We start from the raw sequence: 19775 nt of genomic DNA, 5'->3' as shown, positions 1-19775 counted from the left end.
TCATCAAAGGCAAACTGGTGTATACTGCCATTAATGGAACTTTGCTTAATCATATCTAGTCATGAATTGAAACCGACTCACAAACATAAGAATTAACTGGGGCATTTTTATTTATTCTTGTTTATTACAAGTGAAATACGGGAACACCATCTCAGGTTACATGCTGGTTTTCGTGTATGTTGTGGAGTCTGAGAAGCTCAACTATATGTTTAACTTTTCAATTTCATGGGCAACCTTTGTTTTGAGCTCTTGTTTCAGGATCTTGCCGCTCTCGGACTTGGGAAGAGTTTTCATAAAGAAAACACCTCCATACAGCTGCTTGAACACTGCTGCTTGTGCTTTGCAATCGAAAAAAAAAACAACGTATAATCATTTTATTAATTTCCCGCAAGCTCAACACTCCAATCATGTAGCCATATTTTTTGCAGACTAAAAAGCAGAAAGACGTTTACGTTTCGTCTCCATGTCATTTTCGAAAATTAAAGAAAAAGCATGGCGCATACCAAGCACATTTGCTTTTTTAGTGTCTTGTGCATTGTATGGAGTAAATTGACTACTATTTCTCTTCATTGTCAGTTCCAAATAGCAGCTAATGTAATACAGCCAAGGGCACCGATTGATAATAGCCGGTTTAATATGGAATGCAGAACTTTTTTGAGGTACAGTCTCAAGTTGAGCTAGTTGGTACATGTTTGGTATAAATGTCAGCTGGAACATAAACCCGAACACAGTAAGTATAGAAAGTAACCAACACACCGCCGCTTGTGTTTCTTCCTTTTTATACTTTGTGCGTTCATGTTTATGGTCTTCTTGACACTTTACCTTTTTGAAGATTATTATTTGTGCCTTCCAATTCTTAATTAATACTTCGAAATCATCTGATAAGCAAAATAGCTGTATCAAACAAAAAATTTTAACCAATATGGGCTGTGTTATATATATATATATATATATATGTATAATATATATAATAATAAAGTTTATTTCCCATTCGATACAGGAATGGAGGAAACAGAGGGAAAAAGCTGTTTAACAGCTTGACGAAGCCCCCTGCTCCCTTACAGTTCCACATGACAGATTAGAAGTACAAAGCAACAGCAAAAATAATATCAACATTGTATACAAAAATAGATTATAACCTATCGCAGAAAAGTAATAAATTCAAATAAGAAAATAAATCTTGCATTGTGACAGACATTATATCAACGTTTTTGTTTAAGAGGAAATTTAGTAAAGTAGGCAGCATATACTTTAGAGACTGCATGGAATAGTTGTTATGGCAAAGAGGCACAACCCAACGTGCCGCCGAACGAGTTGGATAGGAGGTAACATGTTCCCTTAGTTTAGAAAGTTTGGCCAGAATATCCACGTTTTTTTTTTGTTTTACCTTAAAACGGACCACAAGTTTATTTGTATACATATCGAAAACACGCAACAAATTATATTTTTCAAACAAGCCCTTGGAGCTTGAAATATAAGAAACATTAGCAATGAGGCGAACAATTTTTTTTTGTAATAGATGTATTTTTTGTAGATTTGAACTGGTGACTGTACCCCATACCAGGTGGCAGTAGTTTAAGTGGGATGCAAATAGAGTTTGATAAATAAGTAGTTTAACGTTGTTTGGTAAAATAAAACGGTTTCGTGAGACTAATCCGATGACCCTGGACAATCGAGGAAGTATATAGCTTACATGGTCGTCCCAAGTCAAATACTGGTTAAAAATAACGCCAAGACTTTTGAAATTTTCCATTATCTCTATAACCTTTGAATTTATTACGAGACTTTTCGTTATAAAAACGCTTTTATTTTTGGTTTGAAAGAAAATTGCTTTGGTTTTACTACTATTAATTTTAAGCCCGTTGTCGGATGTCCAATTTTGCAAACCTGTTAAAGTATCATTTGCGCAGTTGATAAGTTCCTCACTAGTCTTAGCCGAAAATAAAAGGGTTGTAGCGTCTGCATATATAACAAATTTAGCAAGAGAATCTATGTTAACAATATCATTAATATAAATGTTAAATAGCAAAGGTCCCAAGATACTCCCCTGTGGTACACCGGAAAAAACAGACTTTGTATTAGATGAAAACCCATTTAAATAGACAAACTGCTTACGATTACTCAAATATGACTGAAGCAACGTAAGTGCTTGGCCCCGAATTCCATAAAGATAAAGTTTTTTTAGGAATAAATTATGGTTTAGATAATCAAATGCTTTCGTAAAATCAATAAATACGGCTAAAGCTATCTGGTTTGCCTCAAAACTCTCTAAAATAAATTCTTTTTGTTCTAGTAATGCTAGATCTGTCGAACGATGCTTCATGAACCCAAATTGATCATTAATAATTACGCGATACTTATTAAAATATTTGACAGACGAATGTGAACAAGTTTTTCTAAGCCCTTAGAAAAAACCGGTAAGATAGAGATAGGTCTATAATTATTTATGTCGTTCTTGTCTCCCTTTTTATAAAGCACAGACACTCTAGCTGTTTGCATAAGCTGTGGAAACGCCCCAGTTGAAAAACATAAATTAAAAATGTAAGTAAGGAAGGGAGTGATCAGTGGTAAGACATATTTTACCGGCAGAATCTGCATACCATCGGCATCACAGCTATGGCTATTTTTTAATTCCATAAAGACAGTAGACACCTCTGTATCAGTAACTGGCAATAGAAAAACAGAATCCCTAGTTTTAAAGGTTATATTATCACATGCAGCATCTCTACAGTTAATTTGAGGCAAATCAACAAACCTGTCATTAAATGTGTTTGCCAACGACGCGCCAGTTAATTTCTTCCCAGCAGAAATAATGCATTCTACAGAATGGGACGTTTTGCCTTCTATAACTGAATTTAAGTTCATATAGAAGAAGAAAAGAACCCTTAGGGAAAACAGCAACAACGGACACTTTAATCTTCGACGTTTCGGCCGAAACGTCGAAGATTATATCGTCCGTTGTTGCTGTTTTCACCAAGGGTTCTTTTCTTCTTCTATACCCACGCCTTCGGCCCCCCGCCACCATCCCCGTTGTATATATGGGTGATTTCATCTCAACTCAGGCACGGATTTAGGGTCGAATTTTCAATTTTGACGAAAACAATATATGTTTTGGGGCAATTCCTATAATAAAAGAAGACGCAAACGGTTATTTCGTCGGATTTTTCGTTCTCAAGTTATGGACCGTTGAAGCGGTCAAGGTGGAAATTGATGTTTTTCCAGCCTATCGGAGGTGCCATAATTCACTCCATCAGTTTTCCCTACTTTTTACGCTACATCAATATAACTTTCGGGAACACTCTAGACATAGGCTTTTCATGCTAATTAAGCGTCTAGGTCATAACATTCTTAATGATTTTTTTTTATTTGTCAAACCGCCTCTTTGTGACGATATTTGACGAAGTTCAGCAAGCTGTGCTGTGTGACCTAATCAACATATTTTTATGATCTTTATATCACCGTAAAGCACCAATTATGTTCTTTCTTTTGAGTATAATTTCAATATTTATACAGTATATACAGTGTTTCCTTAAGCTTTACACATTTGCTTAAAAAAGCCATTAAAGTTACATTTAAGCGGTTTATATATATATATATATATATATATACATATATATATATATATATATATATATATATATATATATATATATATATATATATATGTATTGTGGGAACGACGGGTTCCCCGCATCCTTATCTAGGCCTAGCTCAGGCAGGCCGTGGGACGTCGCCACGTGGGGGCGCGTCCCGGATGCGAGGGCGAAGCCGTATTCCCTGGTGGGCGGCTTTCCCTCGTCCTTCTCGGGTGGTTCGCCTAAGGCACACCCCTCGGGATCATGGCTTGGACGGGTCCGCCCCTCCGGCGAGCCACCTACATCCGACCCACCCCGGGCGCGTCCATTCCCGCAGGCTATATAAGACGGCCCTAATCCAACGGGCGGGACTCTCGCTGGGGGAGGCTCTGCTCGACAGAGCCTTCATATCCTTATTTGATCCTCCCCCTCCGTGATACTGTCATGAACGGGGAGGAAACAACTAACTCAGTGGGAAGAGAATTCCAGTCACTAATTCTGCTGGGAAAAAAAAATTTAAAAAGATTGGTGCAAGCAAAGTAAGGTGCCAGTAAGTGTGGCTGATAATGTCTGGTCTGTCTCGTAGTAGCGCGTTGTAGGTATGAGTGCCGATTAATACAAAGCCTCTCAGGTAATTGGTACCAGCTAATTGGAGGCAGAGGGGTGGGGGATAAAGGGGAGAAGGAGGGGGAGCGTTCGTAAAGACGGCAGAGGGAAAGGCACCCTAGAGGTTTCTAGTTATCATTTTGCATTAATGATTAGAGCTCATAGGCCACTTTTCCCAAAACCAGATTTGTGCGTTAACCTTAAAAGTTAAGCTTTGAATTGTGCAAGTTAGACAGCACATATCACACCAAAAACAAAGTTGGAATATCAGGAACATGACATATACCAGCAATGAGTTCCTTCAGTTCTGTCGCCAGACTCTCGAGGTTTTTCTCGAAGCCGTCCTTGACAACGACACAGGCTGTCGGAGCCTCGCCATAGGTCGAGCTTGGAACTCCCACAACTACGGCCTCTGCGACAGCCTCGTGGTTGTTCAAAATTTCTTCCAGCTCCGCAGGGGTAACGACATTATCCATGCATTTTATCATCTGTTTCAATCTCTCAGCAACATGGATCCGACCTTCAGCGTCGTAGTAGCCTAAATCTCCTGAAATTTAAAATGCAATCTTGTCAGTATTTATCGCTCTTTGTTCAGTGGGCTTACAGTAAAATAGGCACGCAAGTGGATTTTTTGCACGCGGTTTTTGTTTAGTTTTTGTGCATTGCAAATAGAAATTTTTGCATTCAATATTAAAAAAAAAAAAAAAAAAAAAACTTAACTTGAACTTAAATTTTGGCCCACTATTTGGCACTGTTCGATTCGAATTATATTGGAGCTGAAATTTCACTAAACGCACTCATGAAAACACTTATTTAATATAAGAAGCCTATACAAACCAGTTGTAATTGATTGGTTTAACGCCCTGCCGAGCTTGAACCGATGCCTCAACAGAGAAGTAGACACTCCTCATCTGTCATCGGTGTTGTCAAGGCGGCGATTTGCGGCAGGTGTTGTGTAGGGTTCGCGGCCTCGTGAGGTGGTCGAACACAAGCCGAAAAGGATGATAACTTGCCTAAATCGGGATTTCTTTTGTAACGAACGCTCGCTCCACTGAGCGCATAAACGTTAGAAAATGCACAATGACTATCGTTCATATGCATAACAACACAGAAATGGGAGAACGCCCCATTCCATTGCTCAAGAATCGTAGGTGAGTGTCTAGAAATGCGCTCCAGCACCCGTTCGTGCGCACATCTAGCGCACAGCGATGGCAAACCAAGTAGGATTGTAGTGAATTGTGACGTCATGGGAAAACTTTATATATTAATGAAGCCCGGGATATCTTTGTCAACATTGTTGGCTGAACACCAAACCGCGGAGTTTTGAAACTGGTTATATGGTTAATCTTTGCCCCATATCATGTCCAAATATTTTACAATACAGATTTACAGCGTTATATAGAGGTCTGACCGGATGCACTATGGGTTAGTGAACAAAAGGAAGTGCATAATAACACTCCAGATCCATGACTATTTAGGCGCAAAAGAAATATTTGGGTCTGACCGAGAATCCTGTATTATTTTGATTTTTGAATAAAAAAAGAAAAAAAAAAAAAAAAACAAGCACGTCATACCTGTACGAAGCCATCCATCGTTGCTGAAGACTTCAGCAGTAGCTTCGGGACGCCCAAAGTAGCCCTTCATGACCCCTCGGGCGTGAACCGCAATCTCGCCATTACAAAACGGGCCGAGAGATTCGCCGCTGCTTATGTCTATAACCTGGAACATTATATTAGGCCATCAACTTCATTATTATAGTAGAACAGTATTTGTTAGAAGAAACAGCCGCACCGCCGTTTCCGAAAATAGTCAAATGGTTGTGACAAACTCTTTTAACGAACGGTCTGATTGCAAACATTCACTCAGCTACTTGAATAAAGGCTATTTTCACGGCGTGAAAGTTTCAAATAATAGGGGTGATAGTAATGTAATTCAAGGCAACCCAATCACGAAGCACTATTTCGCACAAGAGATAACAATATAAAATATATGCAGCATTCAGTATGCAAGTACCGTTCGCGGATTTGTCCCGCAAAAATAGTTACTTCCGTGTCCCGCATGAGTATGGCCTCGTATGTGGATTAGTGCTACTTGACGTAGTTCTGTGACATATTCTTCATGATTTCGGTGTGTGCTTGCTAATTCTCCCATTAAAGTCAAAAGAATGACCCATTAAACTTCCGAAGTCCAGTCGGTGATAACATTTTTTTTTTTTAAAAAACGGCAAATCTTTTATTATGCAGAGCCAGAAAAAGCATCGAAAATTTTACAAAATGAATAGACAAATAAATTCAATGGGCGAAATGATGATTCAAAAGCAGGTTTGAATGCTTCAAGCAAGGTCAGGTAGCACTCATTGTGAATTGAAAAAAATAGGTCGTATGTGGTCAGGAAAAGCTTACTAAACGAAGTGAACGAAAACATCAAAGTTCTGCTGATGAACAGCATCGAATTTTGAAAGACCTGTCCCTGGATTTTCAAACACCCAACCATTACCCAGGGTATTTAAAGCATGACATTTCACTAGTTAGTCGGCGCACTCTATCGGGCAGCCCTGAAACACCTGCGATTTACCTATATAATTGCTTATATTTTGTATTATTCTTTTTCCATGAACTTCAAAAATAATTATAGTATTGCTTTACCCGACCATTTCTTCTACAGGAACCGTAGATTGGATCATCCAAATACTGCAAAACCTATGACTCAGATCGAAAGTGTTCTGCCCAGGGTGTAAGATGGACAGGTGGGGAAACGGCCCATAGAAGCCTACCGCAGCGCCGTGACCGGAATGTGTACTCGTCTGCTTGCGGGTACTCCCGATTTGCGACAGATGGCGCTGCGGCGAGAAGAAAAAAATTGGAATCGGATTCGCATGGAACTTTATGGGAGAGAGCGCAAAGTAACCCGAGAACACGACAGTTCTTCATTGAAAATCCACGAGAAACCACCTCCGTCAGTTTAGCCGGCCGCCACCGGTCGCCCACCCGGAGTGAGAGTTCGCGGTGCTCCACATAGATGGCGCCACAGAAAAAAAGAAACCCGAGGGGAACACAATCCGGTCGCTCATTTGGCTCTCGTTTCGCCACCTGTCTATCGTACACCCTGGTTCTGCCCGACCGATGGCGTCAGTGTGTCGGTCTGTTCTATAGAGCCTAGAATGAAGAGAGATAGTCCATTTGAAACAATGAAGAGCGTTTGCTTTTTTTTATTTTTTGTTTTTACGCTTATTGTTCGCAAGGGCGCACACGCTGCGTTGTCGCGTGGCGAGAAGGAAAGCAGGCGGAAAGGCAGAGACGCTCGCAGACGATCATCGCTTTCGTCACCTCGTCGCGGATCGTGTTGCAAAACGCGCCACACAAACCACATGACCCCGGTCAAGCAGTTGGAAACGCTTTGTGATGTCTCGTGGTAGGCGGTTACAAGCGACCAGGGCACACTCGATCACTTTCCAGCCCAAATTTGTGAGCCAGCCTCTACCACACAGATCAGATATCATCATATTCAGGTGGTGCCATGTTAAAGTTTACTCGCGAGTTTAGTCGTTTCGTGCTCACTGAATATCTGTACGTAGTTGTGTTCTAAAATGAATATAAAGTGTGCTAAATTACTTTCCAAATAGTTTTAGCATCATATTTTTATTCGTACGTACAAGTATCCATTGCGAGGCGTATCTCTAGGCGTGCCGATGTTACAATGTTACATCGAACGTCTGTAAGCTCCTAAACACATTGCGATGCAGTATTCCCTGATTATCACGTGTATAAGCTCACGAGAACTTGAAGTTTGATTGTGCGTTTCTATAGATTTTAGTAATCATATACGAAGTGTGATCAAAGAGTACGACACTGATTTTGTAGGTAACGCGCGCGCAACATTTAAAGGCGTCTCATGATGAAGGGTAATGTGATCGTTTGGGGGCTGCGGTATACGAGTTCTTGTGACCACGTGCACAGGCGCAATGGCGGTATCACTATAGGCTGCAAACCAGAAGGAGAGCAAATATCAATGTTGTGTCGAACTCGTCAAAGCTAGAACAGAAACAGTTGATATGAATTCGCACAAGTTTCAAGCAGGATTGTGTTCTCTCATGATCTGGTTTGAAGTCTATGGTGAAACCGCATTAAGTCCTCGCGCATGGCCGCAAAATGCTCGTGTAGCGCACCTCCAAATGTTCACAGAATGGGGCCCTTTGGCACAATGAGACAAAAAGATCCCTGCCTTTGAGTGCTGCGCGTAACTTTCTTTTTTTAAGGTACAAAATTAGTCTCAGAATTTTTTTATCGTACCTCTTATCCCTAAAATAATTCGTTGCTGCTTGTAAATCATTTGCTTGCTGATCTTCGTCAGTAAGTAATAAACGGAACACTACACTGCTATGGCAAATTTTAAACCTAACAAAAAGAACACGTGTACAATCCGATGAGTTTCAGGCATACCTTGATTTTTATACCGGCAAGAGGAACTCCGCTGTTATCGAAGGTAATTTGTCCAACAGGTGAGCTGCACATTAAACCAAACGTTTCAGTCATGCCGTAGATATTGAGAAGTGATTCGACGTCGAATATTTCACGAATCTCCTGTGCAAGCTTGATCGGGATCACTGAACCACTCATCATGATTTTTTTTACACGAGGCACACGAGCGTTGTCTTTTCTTACTTCTTTGGCAATATACTGCATCCAACCCGCAATGCCAATAAAAAGAGAAACCTGCGAGATCAAAAAAGTAAAAAAAGTTACTGCCTTAATTTAAGTGCCTCTTAGATACTGCGTGTAGATTGAACACGGCGTTCCGGTCCCGAAAACATTATTGTGTTCGGCGGAGGTCCTGGCAGTAAATATTTTTATCTTAAAGGGCAACTCCGCTCAATTCCAAAGATTCCTTTATATTGAGTGATTTCGTATTAAGAAGCCCCAGTAAAACACAGTACGTTGTTTGCTTCTCGAAAAATGGGTTAGTTATATTTTTAAATCTAATTTTAAATACGAGCGGAAATCGGAACGAAACGTCGGCTCTGTTCGGCAACATTGCCCTTGGGCCCCCGAGAACATGGCCATCACGTGGTACGAGATGTCGCGTGATCCTCTACGCAACGACGAGCGGGATTGAGGCGGGCGTCTGCCAAGCGCAAGTGTCGTCTGCACCGCACTCTTTACAACGTTTTGGTATCTACGACATTCGACGACGTCTGGAAAACTGCGGCATAAGTCTGCGCGCGTAGTCTTCGTAGTGTGGACGAAACTCTGAGAAACAATAATCACAAGCGGTGAGACGACGGCGGCGGTTGTGACGCAAGAAATGGCGGTAACGGCGAGACCACGGCGGGTGGCCGGATGGCTTCCATGAAGCGCGCTGCGCAGGCGCGTTACGGCAATCATGTGGACACCGCTGAGCGCCGAGAGGAACCGTTGCTGACGTCATGCGCTACGCTCGCCCGGAGAAGTAAAAACAAACAAAAGGGGGCTATGGTGATGACGTTTACCTCAATGTTGGCTACGCCCATGCCGTAGCCTTGACTGCGCTGTTGGTTGCGCCTGTATTTCAAAAACAAGTATTTGAAATACGTATTTCAAATACTTTGTGTATTTTGCATTTGTACTTAATTACAAACTGGTTAATGTATTTGGCGGCACCATGACAGAACAGCACACGACATAACAGCACGCGACAAAACAGCACGGTCAAAACAGCACGCGTCAAGACAGCTCAGCGTCAAAACAGCACGGCGACAAAACAGCACGCGTCCAAATAGCACGCGACAAAACAGCACAGCGTCAAAACGGCACAGCGACAGAAGGGCACATGTCAAAACATCACGGCGCCCAAACAGCACAGCGTCAGAACAGCCCAGCAACAAAACAGCACAGCGTCAAAACATGACATTGACAATATAACTAGGGTTCGGCGTTTTCGGTTTCTATTATTTGAAATTCCACGCACTTTTTTCGGTTTTTATTCCAAACAAAAGTTTTCGGTTTATTGCGGTGAATATTTGTAGACTCATAAACTTCTCAGTTATATTAGGTTTATTGACGAAAACCAGCATACTAACGAAAATGCAATAATTAAAAGCGTGTGTGTAAAAGGTATATTGAGTACCACGTACTGGTCTTCTTATTTGCTGCCGTCTTTGGCAGCCGACGCGACCTGTTCTGTAAAATGGACTGGGGCCTTATCGTATCTGACATGATCGTCGTGTGCTCGTATTTGTACACAGGACGAGCATGAGCTTCAGTACCACTTTGGTCGGAGAGGCAAATATCAAAATGGAGAAATTAGCAAGCATTGTACTCTGTGCGTTTTCCCCCATTTTCACGACTGCGAGAGGTGATAAATTCGCGCCGACGGCAAAAATGACAATAAAACACTCGTATTTATGCCCTCCTCTAATAGACGGAAGCTAGGGGTGTTAAACAATGCGCGGCATCTACGGACACACTTGATTTTCGCTGTTTAATTTCACGATTAGACTCTCTTCTTTTAACGAAGAATTCGGCACAAATCCCTATCAGGTGAAAAACCCAGATTTCGTCCTGGGACCCCTGCGCCCCCGAAGCTTATGTTGAAAGTTGAACCGATCTTGCAAACAAACTGAAAACTGCGAAAGGAAGTTGTCATATGGTCAGTAATGAGTAGGGTTCCGTGTTTTCGGAGTTTAGTTTTCGTCAAGTTCGGAGGGTGTTTTTCAGAGTTTATTTTTAACCGAAAATTCGGAGTTTATCAGAGTTTATTTTTTTTTTTATTCCAAATTCTCCGAAATTTGGAGCTCAAATTCGCAGTGTTTCTTATTAAAAATAAACAAACAATATTCAAATGTAAACGTATGCTGGACGAAAAAAAAAAAAAAACCCGATTGTATCAAATAATATTTTCTTCAGTTGGATTTGGCGTTGGTGCCATTACTACTGGCAATACTAATTTGTCCTAGAACAAAAGTGGCACACAAGTGTTATTTCGACAAACGTCGATACCTTAAAATCAATGACCTACTGGAGGTAGTAGCTGGGAAGCCTGTATTTATTCCATGATATTCCATCAACCTACGGCGCGGCCGCAACAGATAGAGTGGAAAAGAATGTAATAGAGAATTTTCAACTGTCCTCTTTTTCACTTTATATAATTTCTATGGTCCATAGCTTTCGCGGTTACAAAAACACAACCTCTCCTTCCCCTCAGGCACAAATAGTATGACCCGAACCAAAAACATAAACACTAACTTTTGTCTTGACCCGGTAGTACATTGACCTGTTGTCCTGACCGAAATTCGAAAGATATCTGTGGTGGCATTTTCCCAGGACATTTACTCTACGCGCTGATTAAACCATAAATTGTAAAATATATTTGTGTGTTTGTGTGTGTGTGTGTGGGCGGGTGGGGGGATTGGCATGTCGAAATTCAGAGTTTATCAGATAAATCCGGATAGACGAAACTTTTACCGGCGGGTGTTTTTCGAATTTATCCGAACACACGAAAACGTAGTTATGAGCCCCATCCCCCCCCCCCCCCCCCCCCCCCCCGGCCACACGCAAACACACATACCACTCCAAACGCCCTGGAAAATTCTGAACTTTTTCAGTTAAGCCTGAACGTAGAAAAATGAATTCGGCGTACTTTTACCGGTTATATTCGCTTTAACCCGAAAACGCTGAACCCTGAATATAACGTTTGAAGTAAAAAAAAATGCACGTGCAATCCCGTCGCCACCAGCGTACGTTTTTTTTTTTTTTTTCTCCACTAGCTGTTAAATAATGCCATGCAATGTCCAACCCATTTCCTTTACGTTCTGTTTTGTTTTCATAAAACGGTACCTATTACAGTCGTTTTACATGCGTGCTGCTTTTGCGTTGTGTTGTTTTGACGCCGTGCTGTTTTGGCACCTGCTCTTCTGTCGCTGTGCCGTTTTGACGCCGTGCTGTTTTGTCGCGCGCTATTTTCACGCGTGCTGTTTTGTCGCCGTGCTGATATGACGCTGTGCTGTTTTGACGCGTGCTGTTTTGACCGTGCTGTTTTGTCAGGTGCTGTTTTGTCGTGTGCTGTTCTGTCGCGTTCCCGTATTTGGCGTGTGTATTTAAATACTAAAACGTGGGTATTTCAACTACAATTGTAATTAAATACAATTTTGTGGGCGAAAATACATCTTGTTTCCATGCATGTGGTTGTAAGATATAGTCTCCATCCTTTATTTGGCCATGGGGCTTTTTCTTTTTCTCCTCCGGCTTTATTTTAAAAGCACTGCTCAGAGCAGGAAGAAAACTTCGTTCTGCACCGAATGCACTGTCTCTAAATCAAGCACAAGGTTTTAGTGACTTTGTGATTACGGAGCTAGTCCAGGGCAAAAATGGTGTCGAAATCGACGTTCACAGGCAGACTGGCTAAATAAGTGCCTGTGACAACTTGTGATGCTTTCCAGCCTGATTTCCATTCATATTTTTGCCTGGAACATTCTGAATGCGCGGGTCGTCCAGATTTTCGTAACTGGTGCGAGTTTCAACAACAAAACAATTCTCTAGCTAGTGCTGCGCGTCTTGGTCGTCTCGATTCTTTGTTGGTCTATACCAAAATGTAATCGAAAAGAAAAGCTGCTTGAAGCTCTGTACTTTTTTCACCTAACAGGCGGTAACCCGGATAAACAAATCCGACCAGCTAATGCATAACAGTCGGTGCGTTTAATCAGTTTCTCCTACCCTTCTTAACGATTTTTCGAAGTTTATGGTATACAAGCGTGATAATAAGAAACAAATCAAGAGTTATTTCTTATTTTGGCGTTGTAGTAGAAGCAAACTCACAAGAAAGACGAAAAAAAACAAAAAAAACATGATTTTGTTTAAAATTTAGCACAAATAAATTTGTTTCATTTGAAATAGATTCATTATACTAAAATAAGATATATATACTATTAAACCCATATCATCTGGAAAAGGGTGATTTTGTTCTTAGATGTGTTTCGAAAAAAATGGTGATATAAATATTTCTCGCTTGAACCTTCATTGCTATAAATACAAGATAAGTGTCCGTGGAGATTGGGAAACGATAGACAAACGATAAATAGAAGAAAATATAAAATTAATATCGGTTAACGTTTTCTTTTTTAGAAATTTAAATCTCCATAATAAAATTGGTATGAGCGTGTGAGATTGTTTTCGCTAAAGTAAAAAAAAAATCGACTAAAAGCAAAAATTTGTATTATTACTAATATTAATAAGCATCATTTTGAACCTAAATACAAAGTAAGTGCGACAAAAAAAAAAAGATAAGATGAAGAGAGAGAGAGAGGAAGGACAGGCATTGATTTTAATGTTTTACGAATCAAACTTCTATTGAAAAATAAAAGAAATGAAGAAATCTACAGTTTTCGGATGTATGAAAGTGTATATTGGTATCTGGCGCTCACTTTTTTTTTTTTTCGAAAAAATGTTTTGGGTAAGTTTGTTGAGTATCACGCCTCAGTGTTTCAGTATACGAAATGGTTGCGGACAAGAATTGTACTCGTATTAAACTGGGTATTCCGCGAGTTCGACGAGCATGCTAAAATTTTCAAATTTGAGGGAAAGTTCTGTGTTGACTGAAATCATATGGTGATCTTCGGCTTTTGTGCTTTTAACAATTCACAAGAAATAAAAGCTTGAGCGTGACCAGTATTAAATTAAGGTAGATATTATCATCAACGTAGCTACGATGTTATCAACGCAGCCTTAGTGTTTGGCTACGGGTGTTTCTAAAAGATAAATGGTGTATTGAACTAAATAAAAAAGGTGCCTGGCATCAGTTGTTTTTGTTTAAGTTGTTTCCTCTAAGATAGAAACCAGACCTCAGCTCAACTGGACCAGCTAACGTAGCACTGCATTACACAATTCAAGGATTGCTTAGAAAGGCAGCAACAATAAGAACTAACTCCGGAATACAATTCGAATATCAGGCGGTCATTCTTCTTCACTGCATGGAGAGTAGCAACAAGTTTGCATGTTAGTTTTTAAAATTTATTAATCTTGTTGGGGAATATCCTTTACATCATGACATCACATTTGCATTGCCTGCCAGCAGATTTTTATTATATTATTTATGGTTTTTGGGCACGTTTATACATTCCTTGTGTGCTTCGGTCACTGTATGTTGTGTCATTGTTTTACTACATCAATGTCAAGGTCAGTCGATCCTTTTGATAATCGTGTTCGTTCTTGGTGTGGCGCTTGAAAGCATTTTATTATGCTACCTGCCCTTCACTTAAGCGGTCATATCTATAGTCAATTTTCATAGTGCTTTTCAAGTGTTTTTATTAGATTCTTTTCATACCATTTCTCTTTTCATTGGGTTCTTTATTTCGTGCATATAATTACATTTTTGCGGATTCGTTTTATATAGTGTAATCATGTCTGAAGGTAAATACTGCATAAATAAATAAAAAAGATAACGTGAACCGCGAGATTGGTAGTACCATAAATACGTTTTTGTAGGTGCGTTCACGCATTTCGACAGTTACTCAGCGTCAAAAAACACAAAACCCTTAAGTAAAAAAAAAGAAAAAAATATCACAAAAAAAGAAAGCATGGACGATACTGCCCTTACGGCCAGTTTTTTCAGTATTTACTACTTTAAAAGGAACATTAACAGCGTCAAATAGCTTAATGTCCCCTGGCAATAATAAAAATTCAACAGTTATTTTATAGCAAAAGCAGTTTTGGGTCCAAATTTACCATGCGATTGAGCCACAGTCTGCTCCTTCATAGAAAATTTATGCGGCTGGTCACAGACAATTTATACTTACAAATTATTTTCATTCTTATTTTCACATAAAATTTCTTACTTTATGGGTCTTGAAAACCTCCAGGAAACTTTTGTACGGAATCAAAGGATCGGTTATGATTGTTTTTGCTCCTGAAAACATGCAAAACATGGCTACTGAAAAACCCGTCCCGTGGGTGAAAGGATTCCAGCAAAGGAAAACATCCTCTTCAGTGCAAGCTCCAGCAGACCTGAAATAAAAAAAAAAAGCGGTTTATATAAACTCAAGGATGATAAATACAGCCGCCTAAAAATCAAAAAAAGGTTTCTTTGCTACCCGGAAGCTATTTTTAACTCTTCGTATATTTTTAACTCTTCGATATTGTTAATGCAAAGTAATATATTAATTTAAAAAAATACAGTTGTATAAAGTAATATATAGTAATCCGGTCGGAAACAGAGAGGACAAAACAAAACACAACAAAACAAGATGAGAGAGCACAGAAACAAATTACGCACGAAGGGCCAGTACGTGGAACCTCGCTGTATGGTCGTGTGCACCATTAATTCCCCATCGTGTTCTTCACCTTCTTTAAAATACGAAGTTGTCTTTAGAATAAATGTGCTCATAAAACGTGCAAAACTCAAAGAAACACAAAACGAACAAACAACACATAAATATACGGCACCTCTGTTTCTTTACATGCTTTAATCTTTAGATGTGATGTGCTTAAGAAAACTTGAGTTATGCGACTGATCTCGTGAGATAATATTTAATGTTACGGCTTCCCCCACGGCTTCACAGCGTTATGAAATGGTTGAAGCAGGGTGAAATTTAGATGCTATAATTCACCTTGCATATCAGGCAATTGATTAGTTTCAGTATACCAGTGTTCATGTAAATAAAATAATTTGGTGCTCGATCAGGCCGAAAGAGATATTTTTAACTTATAAAAGCCATGAAAAGAAAAAAAAATTAACCTGTGATGGCCCGAAACTCAAGTTAGTCGGTAGTCACCTCCTTTCCACTTGTTTTCTCGCCGGCATTTCGGGCGCGGGGAGGAGAGGTGAATCGGCTTCGCCTTCACGTTGGGGTGGAAAGGGCAACTTACCATATCGTTAAGCGAATGACCATTCCTTGACGTCATGAAGTTTGCGTGCAGAATCTCAACCAAATCTCTCACCGTCTATATTGCTCTAAAAGTTTTTTTTTTTCTTCACCTAAAATTTATTTTCCGGCACGCGTGTCCCAACCAGACTGTTTAAAAAAGCTTTTTTTTCTTCTTTTCAGGAGCGCTTTAAGGCTGTTTTAAGCAAAATATATTATATACTCGTGCGTCTTTCTTACCAGATTTGAGAAACCATACATTCAGAATGTGCCGGCTTCCGTACACAAAACAAACAAAAAGGCTGCTGGTATGACATAATATACTTTGTATCTTCTAAGAACTGGTTAGTTTTTTTCAACACTGATCACCGCTCATACCTGAAGGTGTGAAACGCGGCACAGTATGCCTTGTGCGATGTTTCCACGCCCTTCGGAAGACCCGTTGATCCTGACGTGTACAGGATTGCCACAACCTCTTCTTCGTTGTCAGTAGGTACGTGGGGCGTGAAGGAGGCATCTGAAAGTTCTTGAAACTGGAGAACATCGATGTACCCGGGCGCGCTTCCCACGCAGAACAATGCCTGCGAATCAAAGTAAAGAAAAACAAATTTATTTATTTGTCGTCGTGCTTGTTGCACTGTGAGACAAATAATATATGCTCTTGGCTGATTGCAATAGAGATGTGAAGCGCTTCCAATAGCTACAATCTCTCGTTCTTCGGTTAAAAAAAAAATTATTATTTTTTTTAAGTTTAAGAGAGAACAACAAGTTGCGTCTAAAGTTTTCTTTTTAAATTATTTTATGTCTGTAGCTGGTAGCGTGTCAAATAAAACCACTTAGATTTATCAAAGTCCGGGCATTATTTTTTTTTTACGTCATCACAGAACTGAGGTCTTACGCAGAGAAAGGGTTTCGAGCGCTGCGTTGTGAGCAGAAGGGCTTCGTGTTCATCCAATTCGTGAAAGCACGCTCAGTTTTGGGACAAAGCGTAATTTGTGAGTTGACAGCATTCGGGTATGATGACGTCACAAGGAGGCAGAAGAAAAAGGCTGTTCACATGCTTCAATTTGGGTGGTGCTGATCGTGTGCAGCAGCTGCAGTCCACGCCTTGATGGGTCCCCTAGCTGGAGCACAGTTAGCAAAGTTTATCCCTCTATCATAAGAAATAGCATGCATTAACACCAATTACGTGGCCAGCACTGTCACGTAAAAAAAATAAACTACAATTTATTTACCTGGTCGAAACGCAGCGGCAAAACTTATATTTTCTTGTGCGACAGAAGAAACACACTACATGTAATCATTTACTCTAAGGAAAAGGATGTTTAAAAAGATGGACCGAAATCACTGCTGCCGCTGAGCTGCCTCTCAAATAAATGCGTTAGCACTTCGCGCAGCGGTTACATGTAACAGAGCATGGTGGATGCAACCACATATCCGCGGGGTGATCAGCCTCTCCCTCTTCTTCCTGGTGCAAGCAGATCTTTTCACTTAGCGAGTGCACGAAGGACGCGCTCACGATGCGCGTGAAGCGGCAGAGCCATTTCTTTGCGCGCATTTATTCACCACGAAATTTTCTTTAATCCTGCAGCGGATTCATCATGCACGCGAACGGCCTATGCAACTTGAAGTACCCACATACGCCGCCGTTTGATTAAACTTGTACACGTTACTGAAAAAAACTAACCGATTGCAATTACAATTACTTCACTGTAAGAAAGTAACCGATTACAATTACAATTACAGCTCCAAAAAAGTAATCGAGAAATTGCTCTAAAGTAATCGATTACTCCCCACGTTACATTTCATTCAACGTTTTTTTATTACTGTAGCATAATCCTTAAAGTCTAAAACTAAGTTGTTCTGAAAAAAAAAAAAAGCCTTAACCGTTTTTGCTTAGAGTTCAGTCAGCGACGCCAAAAGACCCAATCCCTCTCGTGATAAAATAAAAAATAAAAATAAAAAAGACGATGTTTAAATATATTACTCACAAGAGGCTGGATAAGGTCATTTTTCGCACCGGACGTAGTCTCCGGTGTACCAAAAACAAAATGTACCCAGCAAACGAAGCGTAGTGAAGTGCCCTACAAATCCTCGAGGTTCCGTGCTTAGTGGTTTCGAAAAAACAAAACAAAAATTGACCGTTGCCCAGAGCTGAGGGACTCTAGCACCACGGGAAGCGCTCAAGTGAGGGCATGTCCTCCGATATCCCATCTCGGAGGCCATGGTGAGATTCCACCGGCTCTCCTGCTCTGCGGGCACGGCGGAACTGCTCGCGGTCATGCCTCGCGATATGCCATTCCCGAATGTAAACAACACTCTTTACCATCCCAATGTAGTTCTGCACCTGGTAGGGGATTGCACCTTAGTAGAGATGTTTTTTATTGCATAGAGAAGCAAACGCAAGCGCTGTGCATTTGTGTTAGAGTTGCGTGTTCCATGTTCCGCACGCGCGTCGTCGCCATGCTCTAATCCAAGGCTGGAATTTTGGCCTCCGCGCACGCGCAGTGTGCAACACGCAATACTAACGTAAACTCACAGTGCTTGCGTTCGTTCATATACATACTACTAAAACTCACTACTGTTGCATTGCTTTCCAACGAAAACAAAACGTGCTGCAGTGAGCAGACGCGCAAACGGCTAGGGGTTCCTCAGAATTGGAAAGGCTGAGATTGCCAAAACAATGGTGGGTAAAAATTAAAAAAAAAAAACGAAATGTTCTGAGAATATTAATAAGTGAAATATATATATATATATTCCTTAGGGGACTTTAGAAGTTTTGCCGATTGCCAAAAGTGGCAAATTTCATACCATCATATGCTTTACCCACAGTTATTGTCATTTTACATGGGTTTCTTAGATTTGCTAAAATGCTTTAATTGATTTTATACTAGGTTTTCTTCATAACTTGTTAATTAAAATGCTGAAATTGACACCACTGATGATAATTTGTACACTTTTGCTTGCAATACTTGTTCGCGTGCTTGAAATTAGATTCTAGGCAACAAATTATATTAGAGCTTGAAAAACTACGCATTAAGGCATTTTAATTGTATCATTATTATTAATAAAAATTGCGGCAATGTAAGAAGTTCACATTATGTTTTCTTTTTTGGCATATAAAAAACTCTGACATCGTTATCAAGATAGACAAACAGTCAAACACTGGATGTAATATAAGGCACTGCACACGCACGTTTGATCTGTGATTCGGATTCCGTCTTTGGTTTTAGCGCGAAAGCATTGACTTTTTCATGGAGCGAACCGGCGTTATCAGCTTTTGAGGCCTCGAGAAACGGCACCTAAATTCCCCTGTCCCATGAACCAAAGCCTACAGTCTGTAGGCGCGAAACAATGAATAATCTTTTATTGGCTGCGACGCGTCACCTCAGATGTTTCGTCACGGAAGCCACAAGGGCCGTTCAGGGTGAAAACGGACGCGCCTTAGAAAAATATAAAACACAAAGAAAAGCACAGCAAAAAAGCACAGCCGATGCATTGTCAGGGAAGCCGTGAAGCGGAAAAGGGGGGGAAGGAGGGGGGGGGGGCGGAGGGGGGCTGCGCCTGAGCAGTGAGGGAGTGTGATGTCACTGCCGGAGCACAGTGTGATAAAGGAAGGGTTGTCGCGCTGCTTGTAGGAATGTGCTGCGTGTCACATTCTAGTCTTAAGTGTCTACTCGTATTTTGTAGTAACAATTTATACTTTATACTCTTAATTTATACTTTCTGTGAACATATTCTTAACTCATCATCCGTTACATTAT

At 40.5% G+C, this 19775-nt stretch overlaps 1 protein-coding gene across 1 annotated transcript; it reads right to left on the bottom strand.

Annotated features, from left to right (window-relative positions):
• Positions 1-201: 201 nt before the first annotated feature.
• LOC115315189 (4-coumarate--CoA ligase 1-like) lies at positions 202-16592 on the bottom strand (the record flags this gene model as incomplete). The annotated part of the gene is made up of 6 exons (XM_042287707.1): positions 202-338; positions 4468-4728; positions 5756-5900; positions 8621-8893; positions 14986-15154; positions 16390-16592. Coding segments are annotated over 6 exons (1188 nt in total), but the record flags the coding sequence as incomplete, so codon positions are not given.
• Between the last annotated feature and the right edge of the window lie 3183 nt (positions 16593-19775).

Source organism: Ixodes scapularis, unplaced genomic scaffold (genome assembly GCF_016920785.2).
Source record: "Ixodes scapularis isolate PalLabHiFi unplaced genomic scaffold, ASM1692078v2 ptg000225l_1___fragment_4___debris__unscaffolded, whole genome shotgun sequence".
Taxonomy (NCBI): Eukaryota; Metazoa; Arthropoda; class Arachnida; order Ixodida; family Ixodidae; genus Ixodes; species Ixodes scapularis.
The sequence above is the reverse complement of the archived record's forward strand: the minus strand, read 5'-3'. Positions and strand labels throughout refer to the sequence as shown.